At 39.7% G+C, this 10,268-nt stretch overlaps 2 protein-coding genes and 1 non-coding gene across 4 annotated transcripts; 1 reads left to right on the forward strand and 2 right to left on the reverse strand.

Moving 5' to 3' along the window:
- Positions 1 to 251: 251 nt before the first annotated feature.
- On the reverse strand, positions 252 to 3,752 carry LOC137935145 (uncharacterized). Of its 2 annotated transcripts, XM_068779811.1 has the most exons (8): positions 3,679 to 3,752; positions 3,199 to 3,566; positions 2,335 to 2,646; positions 2,009 to 2,167; positions 1,729 to 1,887; positions 1,506 to 1,622; positions 1,300 to 1,404; positions 252 to 1,202 (listed from the first exon to the last, which is right to left on the reverse strand). In XM_068779811.1, exons 2-8 carry the CDS (start codon positions 3,559 to 3,561, stop codon positions 651 to 653), a joined length of 1,767 nt encoding a protein of 588 aa, XP_068635912.1. In that variant the 5' UTR covers positions 3,562 to 3,566; positions 3,679 to 3,752; the 3' UTR covers positions 252 to 650. The 2 variants fall into 2 exon arrangements, with proteins under 2 accessions (XP_068635912.1, XP_068635911.1); XM_068779810.1 differs by having other exon boundaries at positions 3,199 to 3,732.
- Positions 3,753 to 4,004: 252 nt separating this feature from the next.
- TRNAN-GUU (transfer RNA asparagine (anticodon GUU)) lies at positions 4,005 to 4,078 on the forward strand. Its single transcript has one exon. It is a non-coding gene; the product is annotated as a tRNA-Asn (tRNA).
- A 1,309-nt stretch (positions 4,079 to 5,387) lies between these two features.
- On the reverse strand, positions 5,388 to 6,093 carry LOC137935519 (universal stress protein A-like protein). The gene is made up of 3 exons (XM_068780163.1): positions 5,817 to 6,093; positions 5,622 to 5,698; positions 5,388 to 5,510 (listed from the first exon to the last, which is right to left on the reverse strand). The coding sequence occupies exons 1-3, from the start codon at positions 6,091 to 6,093 to the stop codon at positions 5,388 to 5,390; spliced, it is 477 nt and encodes a 158-aa protein (XP_068636264.1).
- Positions 6,094 to 10,268: the final 4,175 nt, after the last annotated feature.

Below are 10,268 nucleotides of genomic sequence, written 5' to 3' on the forward strand. Positions count from 1 at the left end.
AATTACAAGAAGTTCATATTTTTTTTTTATGAAAAATTGATCTAAAGAAAAATAATAATTTTTCAGTTATTTTAATTTCCTGTGACCATTATAAAGGTCCCCAGTTGGTAGAAGCCTTATAAACAAATCCGTCAATGTCTATGAACTTGTCTCATTGAATCAACTCATAAAAAGTTAATTATGTTACACCTTCAAGATCTTATAGTAGCCATAAATCATTTTAACTAGAATCATAAGGTGGATGGTAGATATCCAGCTCCAAACAACTAGGGAACATTGCTTATACAAAGAGATAACACGCTGTCAAGTAGTAAGGAAGCATTTAGTTACCAAGTCCTACAAATGAAAAGAAAAGACTGATAATTTTAGTGACTCCAAATGAATTTGTCAGTTGTGCAAGAGAAGTGAATTGAGACAGAACGAGGGTAGCGAGAACATTTTATCATCTTCATCTCTCATCTGAAATCCACGGCTTCTTAATCTTATATATCCGTAGTTGACTTATTATTCCATGCGAATTTTTTTAGGGATTCAGAACTCTGGTATTTTGTTTTTACCTAAAACTTCCAAAGTGTCGGTGAAGAGACAAGACCCCTGGCATTAAAATTTGGCATAAATAAGCCCATACTTGAGAGCAAACATCCTCTGTATCACTCATAGCCTCTCCCAAATTTACTCTTGGCTTTGCTACCAAATCTTGAAGTTGTAAACCCATGTGGTAATGGCTTTGTCCAACCATGTGAACCAGGACTTCCTGACTGCTTTTTCTGCCTCTTAAAAGGGGAATAAGATCTTGAATGCCACCCATGAGTCGCCGGAGTGGGAGTGTGCCAACTATTACCTTTCTTCTTTCTTTGATAAGGTGAATCTACTGGATCATCAGGAATCCAACCCCCCCTATGCTTGGGCTTCCTGGGACTCATGCTACTGGGGAGATCTCCCATATCATCGGGGATCCAGTCACCCCTTTGCCAACGTTTCCTGGGACTCCCACTTTTAGGTAGATCCCCTGGATCATCATTGACCCTCCCACCCCTCCACTTAAACCTCTTCCCTGCACTCATGCTCTTTCTTTCTTCATTTTGCTTGGTTTTCTTTTTGTGGGCTTTGCCCTTCTCAGTGGGTACAGATTTAGAACCCTTCTCTACTTCGTTTCTCAACTTCTTAGCTGGAGTAGACATTTCTCCAAGTGTCCAACCAGACTGCAAACAGAATAAATATAAGTAGACCGCTGTTCAGTGCTTCAGTTTTCCAAGTTGGAAAGTTGGTTTACAAACAGAAATGTGTTCACGACAGTACCTTAGCAGATTTTGTGCAACCCCTTGCAAAATGTCCTTCTTCTCCACATTTGAAGCAGGTGAGAGCAGCAGTCCCACTGGTTTCTCCCCGCAGCTTTGCACATCCCTAAGTAAATGACTTTTAGTGAATGATTGGTAAATGTGAATTTGCTGGTCATTAAACCTCATATAAGCCACTTGAACAGGGGAAAAATAATAATGACTTACTGATCCAGAATGACCTGACTGACCACAGCTGTAACAAGAAACTTCCACAGGATCAGTATCAACTATATCAGCACAACAGAGATGGCCATAGTTACTGCAGATGTAACACTGAATTTCCTGCCCAAATAAAAAAGGACCAAGATTTGAAGCCAAAATATATATTATTCTGAGAGTTTGGCATGCTATAAAATGCCCAGGTGTGTCATATGCTGAATCAGCCTACCTTTAGATCCTCTGGTGCGTAATCACTCTCACATGTTGACATATCATGTCCTGAATCTCCACAAAGAAGACAGATTTTTGAATTCTGAAACCCTCGTTCTTTCTCAGGACAGCTTTTAGCAAAATGGCCTCTCATTTTGCAGATAAAACAATCCTGTCCCTGGAAGATACTAAGCATATGTAATAACAGCCTACTGGCTATTAAACTGAGTGAGAAGCCAGATAATTTCTTGCTACTACAATACCATGTGAGTTCATGTATTAAGAATAGTTATGCAGACCTGTGTGCAATGCTTAGCACTGTGCCCATAATTTCCACAAACAAAGCAAGGTTTCTTCCGCTTCTCTGATGTACAGTTTGCTGCAGTATGCCCTTCCTTGCCACAATTATAGCATGTATCGAAATGGATCTCAGGAGGATCAAAATATCTTGGGCCACGCTGAAGAAAATAAAGAGTATAAAGCTGAAGAAAAGAAGTCTTTTCCTGAGACTTCCGATTAATACCTTTAATCTATAACATCAAACCTTCCTCCTTAAAGTTTATGGTTTTTCTTTTCCATAACAGAATAAAGGAACACATACAGATCTATCAGTGGCAAAACTTACAAGGAGCTTCCTGAAGACAGAGTTGTCCAGTACCCCAACTCCAGCGTCTGTGAGATCCACCACAGGAGACCCTGCTTCTACCTTTACACTATTATTTGCCATGTCAACCACCCCCGTGTCCACAACTTCTACTGTAACTGAAGATTCTTCTGCTTTACCACAATTTGCTAGTTCTCCAGCGACTTCACCATTTACAACATCTGCTATTGCTAAAGGTTCTCTGCCTTTTCCAACATTATTAAACACTTCAGCAGCTTCTGATGCAACGGCTTCCACTGTTGGTAAAGGCTCTTCCAACTTCACAGCATTCACCTGCATCCAACGGGCGGAGATCTTTTTATCAGAATTTGAACAATGTGTGTTTTCCTACTTGATTTGATTGCACAGAGGGGAAGAATTCTTTCTCTTCCCCTTCAGATGGTTAACTAACAAAGAATATTAACTCATATTATTTACAGTTGCAACTAACAACTAATTCAATTTATCCCACAACAAAGCAAAAATATATAGCCTAAGTAGGGTCGAGGGTAGCAAACCATGCACATTACAGCTTTTCAAAAAAAAATCTTTCGAGCTTAGAATTCAAATAAAATGTATAAGAGGAAGATCTTTTTGACCAGGAGCCGATTTTTCTAAGAGGAAGATCATTCGAGCTTGGGATTTAAATAAAATGTATAAGAAAGTCTTAGAGTCTAATGCAAATTTGAAATATTCTCCTTTTACTTCCATTCTGATATCATTCAGCACGTAGGAACAGCGAGAAGGATCTTCACTTCTCCACATAGCAGCGCCAAACAAAATCATTCAGTAAAATAAAACCGAAAAGAGCATGTAACGAAAGAAAAGAAAAGCAAACAAACTAACCTCTTTTTCCGTGTCTTCAACTTGCTTCTTTTTCTTCTTCGATTTCTTCTTCTTCTTTCTCGGCAACCGGCTTGATACAGTATCTCCACCTCTCCTATTCTCAACGACTTCAACATCATCCGACGAAGACGAAGACAGATTGACCAAAACACCAGACGTATGGCTCTTTCTCCTCTCGAGTTCCGCCAGATCCTCGTCCCTCTTCCTCTTCGCCTCGAGTTCTCTTGCCTTATTCACGACCACGAGGCTGAGATCCTCGTTCGCCTCGCCCTCGTCGCTGCTGTTCAGCAAAATGACAGATATTTCCCGTTTTTCTTCGCCGTCCTGAACGGACTTGGCCACGAATTTCTCTTTCCTCACCATCTTTACTGCATGAGATGAAGAGACGACGATCTAAAAAATCTGCGACAGAAAATCAAAGAAGATGGGGCAAAAAATAAAAAAATCAAGATCCCTCTGAAAGCAGGAGTCAGTTGTTACAGGTGTTAGCATCCTCAGATGAGAGACACGATCAAAGCGGGAACCCTAAGCGGTCGTCTGGTGGCAAATGACACTGACACGAAATTACAGATTGCGCCCCTTAATATTTTCATAATTTTATAAAAGTCCAATCTTAGCCACTGGGTTTTGGCGACTGAAGAGATCCATTTTGAAGCCCAAAACGAATCACGACCCAACTAGGGGTTGGATTTGGGTTCAGAACCCTCTCCGGCCCGCGAATTCCAATGGAGTCTGTCATCAAATGTGTATAAATTGAACCATCAAAAGTAATTAGTTTTAACATTAGGGTATCACTGTCACGTAATGCTGGAGTAGCTCAGTTGGTTAGAGCGTGTGGCTGTTAACCACAAGGTCGAAGGTTCAAGCCCTTCCTCTAGCGCTTCCGATCTGCTCTTGTAAGAAGCTTTTTTTTCATGCTACATACTTGCACTTGTAAGTGCAATAATCAACCAGCCTCCTATCAATCTCTCTACTGCCTCTAATTTTTCCATTTAGTTCTCTTTAAACACATGAAACAACGCCCTCCATTCAAAACCTTTTATTTGATACCGAAAGCCAGAAACTATTACTTCATGTCACCAAAAAGATAACAAAGATCAACATTTTATTTATCTACAGACCTATATAATCATTTCACATATTTTTTTCTCTCTAATCTGTTTCGGATCTCCTTTGTCTCTATTTTCTTGCTGTAATACCTTGTAATGCCTCGTTGAGCTCTCTTCTTGTTTCCTCAGTAATAGATTCACTTGGTTGGCTTCACGATGAGGACAGGGCAATCAAGATTGTGAGCACAGTAGTCACTCACGCTGCCCAGAAACGCTTTGTGGCCATTTACACATATCCAGACTGATCAGTTTGAAGTAGAGGGATTTAATTAAGAGTTGAAAGCCTTTTATTTGATACCGAAAGCCAGAAACTATTACTTCATGTCACCAAAAAGAGAACAAAGATCAACATTTTATTTATCTACAGACCTATATAATCATTTCACATATTTTTTTCTCTCTAATCTGTTTCGGATCTCCTTTGTCTCTATTTTCTTGCTGTAATGCCTTGTAATGCCTCGTTGAGCTCTCTTCTTGTTTCCTCAGTAATAGATTCACTTGGTTGGCTTCACGATGAGGACAGGGCAATCAAGATTGTGAGCACAGTAGTCACTCACGCTGCCCAGAAACGCTTTGTGGCCATTTACACATATCCAGACTGATCAGTTTGAAGTAGAGGGATTTAATTAAGAGTTGAAAGCCTTTTATTTGATACCGAAAGCCAGAAACTATTACTTCATGTCACCAAAAAGAGAACAAAGATCAACATTTTATTTATCTACAGACCTATATAATCATTTCACATATTTTTTTCTCTCTAATCTGTTTCGGATCTCCTTTGTCTCTATTTTCTTGCTGTAATGCCTTGTAATGCCTCGTTGAGCTCTCTTCTTGTTTCCTCAGTAATAGATTCACTTGGTTGGCTTCACGATGAGGACAGGGCAATCAAGATTGTGAGCACAGTAGTCACTCACGCTGCCCAGAAACGCTTTGTGGCCATTTACACATATCCAGACCGATCAGTTTGAAGTAGAGGGATTTAATTAACAGTTGAAAGTCGAAATTACTGACTCCCATCTGCAAGCTTGTTCTTAAGGGAAGATCGCACAAAAGTGGATGAAGCAAATCTTTTGATGATGATCACCTTTTGATTTTGCTGAGGCCCCGGTTGCCCACTACAGCAAGGTCTGGATGAATCTTCTCGGCCACATCACAAATCGTTTCCTTCGGCTCTCCGACGACAATCATGGCTTCAACCGTCGCCTGCCGATGAATGGCCCCAATTCAGTTTCATATTCAAGCTTCGATATTGTGAACCAGGTGAAGATTAGCTCATGGAAATAGAAAATTCAGAGGGTAGGACGCAAAACTCACCGACGTGCCTCTGCATATTTCCATGGCACGGGCGATGATTATAGCGGAGTTCTCTTCGAGCGCTTTCGTAACTGTTTCTACCATATTAGATGACGTAACTATCATTACTATGGAACAATTTTTTTTATGAAGTTCGAGCTCCAAAAGTAGACATGAAAATTAAGGGAGAAAATCAAAGGAATTGAAGATATTTACGAGCTTCAGTCTGGTAAAGCTGGTAGCGGACGGGCTGCTGCACATGGAGGATGATGATGGTCCCCTTTCCCCAGTCGCCTGGGACGCGTCGAGTTTCACTAATTTCGCTTTCGTCGAAGAGATGATCGACGGTCCACTTGAGAGCGTAGTAGCTTGTGTCGCTGTCATCGATCGCAACCATCACCTTCATCGGCTTCTTCCCGGATGACATAGCAGCGCCACCAGCAACACAGCTAACCCCGGGTGTGTCGATCGGCAGAGGAATAGTTGGGTCCATCTTCGGAAGGAGGAAGACGACTCTGGCTACCTGACAGTGACCAGAAAACACTTATACACGTTCTCAGGACGAAATTACCCTCGAATATTTTGTCTTTGTCCCTGCATGTACTTCGTGGGTGACCATGGTTAATGGATCCGCGGATATAGTAATGGAGATGACTAAGAGAGAATTTTGTCTATTGTCTATTTGTACAATACTGAGGGTGTTTTAGTCAAGTAAAAATAAGTTGACTACCCTCCTCTCGCAACTTGCCATGTAGAAACTTAGAGGAAGGACACGTAGTGGCCACGTAGGGGATTACTACAATTATCCTAATTGTACGTGTTTCTAGATAATTAGCTCCTTAAAATTAATAAGAATTTTAATATAAATATAAATTTTATATTAATTATAATATATAATTTTTTTATATTATTTCTTATTTCACTTGGTCACAATACCCATGAAGCAGGCATATCGACTCTAGTCATAACCAAATGCGTATAATCTATATAATCTTATTTCATATATTATTTTGCCCTAAAACTTATTTGGGCTGGACCTGAAATTTGGTTGAATTGTTGAAACCAATAACCGCACGGATCTTATACAAGGACTGGCCCTAAAAGGTTAGGAAAGCAACCGCACGGATCGGATCTTATAAGTATAAGGATTGGGTTAGGAAAGCAACCGCACGAATCTTATACAAGGATCTTATAAGTATAAGGATTAGGTTAGGAAAGCAACTGCACGGATCTTATACAAATACTGGGTTAGGAAACTAACCGCACGGATCAGATCTTATAAGTATAAGGACTGGGTTAGGAGCAACTGTACGGATCTTATAAGTATAAGGACTGGGTTAGGAAAGCAATCGCACGAATCTTATACAAGGACTGGGTTAGGAAAGTAACCGTACGGATCTTATACAATAACTGACCCGTTCGATACAAACAAATATTTGGATCTTATACAATGACTGACACGTTCGATACAAACAAATATTCCTAATCGATACAAACAAATATTCCTATGGTTGCATAAGGTTGCATTAAGGTTGCATTCTCCTGCGTCTATTGTAGGATACTCGATACATATCAACAACAATAGTTTCCACCAGGAGAATTAAATCTCTCCAAAAGAAATATGGGATCTCCTCTTATTCCTATGACCGAACATTTCCGTATTCATTCGACCAAGTACAATTATTGTTCATTTAAAGTAAGTACAATTATCAGAAGTACCCTCTTCTCCGATCCAGCGTACGACTGATCTGTGATATGGCTTAGATTGAAATGTCTCCGGGAGAGGATTCAACTGTACCTTTTACCTCTTTTCAAGATTTTAATGTCAAGGATCTCGACCGACAATACGTATCCAAACCCACGCGTATCGGATTTTAAGAATCTAAACCACCGACTCACTGGGTTAGTAAAAACTCTCTGTTCAAATGATCTCCTTACTGAACCAAAATTTGTTTCATACCACCATGGAGCAAGAAATTTGTATCGTCACCTTTTTTACATGCAAGCAGTTCATATATTCTTAAATCCTTATTGCTTTCTGTGTGCTCGATTCATTTTAGCGGCTTCACGATGAGCACAGGGCGATGAGCATGGTGTACACAGTAATCACGCGTGCTGCCCAGAAACGTCCTGCATTTCATGCATGTGTAAAAACCTATCAGGGACCTGGAACCGAAACTTTTCTTGATTCTCAAATCAAATATGAAACTCGACCCAGTTTCTATTTCCAATCTTGAACTCGTTAATTATTTTTCTCTTAATATTTGTCTTATGGAAATGACACAAAACTAAACCCAAGTTCCATGCTTGAACTGCTGGTTTGTTTCGATTTTGATTGTATAGGAGATTAAATTAATTATTTCACAAAACTCGGGGAGTTTAAGAAAGGATCACCTCTTGATTTTACTGAGGCCACGGCTGCCGACGACGATAACGTCGGGTTGGATCTTGTCTGCGACTTCGCAAATCATCTCCTTTGGATCTCCTTCCACTATCAGAGGCTCCAGTTTTACCTGCACGGTCTAATTAATTTCAAGTAACTTAATTAACGAATCAGTAAAAAAAAAAACATCTTAGACCGGAACCTTTAGAGATCAATAATAAGTCATGTAAAACTCACAGGTCTGCTTTTGTAGATCAACTCCATCGCTCGAGCAATAACTCTCGTAGAATTCTCCTCTATTGCCTTCCTCACTGTATCCACCATCGCAGAGGTTGCATAAACAACTGGTTAATTTCAGAGGATCAAGAAATTAATTGTTAGAGAGACGCTCGATCGATGCTAAAATTCTCACTGTGTAAGCATTTCCCGGAAGTGAAACGGATGAAGATAGATGAGGAGGGATGAAGAATACCAGAGCCGGATGGATAAATATGGTTGTGGAAGGGTTGTTAGATGTGGAGGAGGACGAGGGTTCCTGAATCAGGAGAGAGGGATTCGACGGCGTTGAAGAGGTTGTCGAGGGCCCATTTGAGCGTGTATAAACTCCCCTCGCTATTGTCGATTGCAACTAGAGCCTTCATTCTGTTCCTCTTCACATCCGTCTCTACGCCGCCGGAGGCCGTTGCCACCGGATCGGGAGGGGTTGGGTCCGGTGTCGTCGTGGTCGTCTCCATGGTTTGTAACTCAAGAAGTCGATATTTTTATACAGGCTTAGTGGACAATTTGCCCACTGAGAGGGTCCCACACTACCAATTTTAATTTGAAACTTACGGTTGGATGGACATTCTGTTAGAAATAACTGTTGCGTTTTGCCTTGTAAGCCGTTGATCGAGATGGGGCAGAGAGAGAGTCCAGTGGTGTTTTTCGTCATTTCATGATTCCACTAAATTGACATCTCTATTTTGCATGCAGAGTCAGAGTGACATGTGCATCGCATGCATGCATGGCAGTTACATGACTCGGTGTCACACGTGACTTCAACGAGTGACGACATATGATACTCTTGCGTTATGATTCACGATATGCGACTTGTCCCATATGAAACTAACCCATAGTTGACTCAGGTTTTCAAATAAGTTAACTCGGCGAGTCTAACGCGTAACAGACATGAACTGACTCATTTAGAATCCACCAAACTCGGGTTGAACTCGAGTTAGTGGAAGTTGAACTAGGGCTAGGCTCAAGTCAGTTACTTCCTTCTTAATTTGTGTCTCAAGTCTCCTTTAAAGCTGAAAGTGACTTAAATCATATCAATCTACATAAATTGGTTTATCAAGAAATTTAATTTTATTTCAAGTATATAATTGTTAATCCCACCGTTAGTCCAACACTAATCAAGCCTCACAAGACGCGCCCCTGTAAGTAAATGAAAAACTCTAGTGCACGAGGATGGTTAAAATTCACAATAATAATTTGTTGACGAAGTAATATGGTTCAAAATGAAACTATGAGAGGAATAACTAATTGTTCATATAACCCAATTCAATCTTCAAACCATTGTTCGGTCGAAACTACACTATTTAAATGAAAACTATAGGGGTCGTGACTACTTCTATAGTGGGAGGAACCTTCTTAACACTTAGCACACATCTTTTTTTTAATATGGTTTAACTCTCTAGTACTTCACAATGGTCTGATTAACACTTTCGACCACAAAAATTTCATCAAACACCTTTAATTTTCATGCGACTATTAATGTTGAATGAGAGGGGAGGGGGATTTGCCTCATCGATTAAACCAACTTATCGGTCAAGTTGGTTGGGCTTTAATATATTATCAGGTTTTATTCGTTATTGAAGTGAATTGGGTATCGATTGAATACAACTAAATCGATAGGTCCAATCTATGTTTTATGATACTCGTATGAATTAGCACAATTTGTATGGAATAAAAAATATAAATAAATCAATAAAATTACTATATTTTAAATAGTTTAACCATAATTCCCATCTCCGTATATGTTGAGAGAGAGAGAGAGAGAGAGAGAGGTTTTGCACAATGTGGAGAAAATGAGGTTAGAGAGGCATCTTCTCCCTCTTGTATTCTCTCACATGGAAGGTCATTGGGTAGGCTTCTCATCTCTCACCTATGAAGAGATGGGAACGTTTAAAAGCATAATTTTTCATTTTACTAAATATAATGTTAATCGTGAACAACACTTATTTATAAAACTATTATTACAAATATTTTTTGAATTACATCATAATTTAAGTTTTTTTTTCATA

This window comes from Aristolochia californica, unplaced genomic scaffold (genome assembly GCF_029961685.1).
Source record: "Aristolochia californica isolate CCGP_79_NKW_82.1479 unplaced genomic scaffold, dmAriCali1.0.hap1 SCAF_6, whole genome shotgun sequence".
In the NCBI taxonomy this organism is placed as follows: Eukaryota; Viridiplantae; Streptophyta; class Magnoliopsida; order Piperales; family Aristolochiaceae; genus Aristolochia; species Aristolochia californica.

Bases quoted from the DNA above. Each gene is read 5' to 3' on its own strand.
- LOC137935145 (XM_068779811.1), bottom strand. From the start codon at position 3,561: ATGGTGAGGAAAGAGAAATTCGTGGCCAAGTCCGTTCAGGACGGCGAA. The intron at 1,623-1,728 runs GTAGGCTGATTC...TTATTTGGGCAG, and splicing joins ACGCACCAGAGGATCTAAAG to GAAATTCAGTGTTACATCTG. The intron at 1,405-1,505 runs GTAAGTCATTAT...TCATTTACTTAG, and splicing joins AGTCAGGTCATTCTGGATCA to GGATGTGCAAAGCTGCGGGG.
- LOC137935519 (XM_068780163.1), bottom strand. From the start codon at position 6,093: ATGGACCCAACTATTCCTCTGCCGATCGACACACCCGGGGTTAGCTGT. The intron at 5,699-5,816 runs GTAAATATCTTC...CTAATATGGTAG, and splicing joins GCTTTACCAGACTGAAGCTC to AAACAGTTACGAAAGCGCTC. The intron at 5,511-5,621 runs GTGAGTTTTGCG...ATTCATCGGCAG, and splicing joins AAATATGCAGAGGCACGTCG to GCGACGGTTGAAGCCATGAT.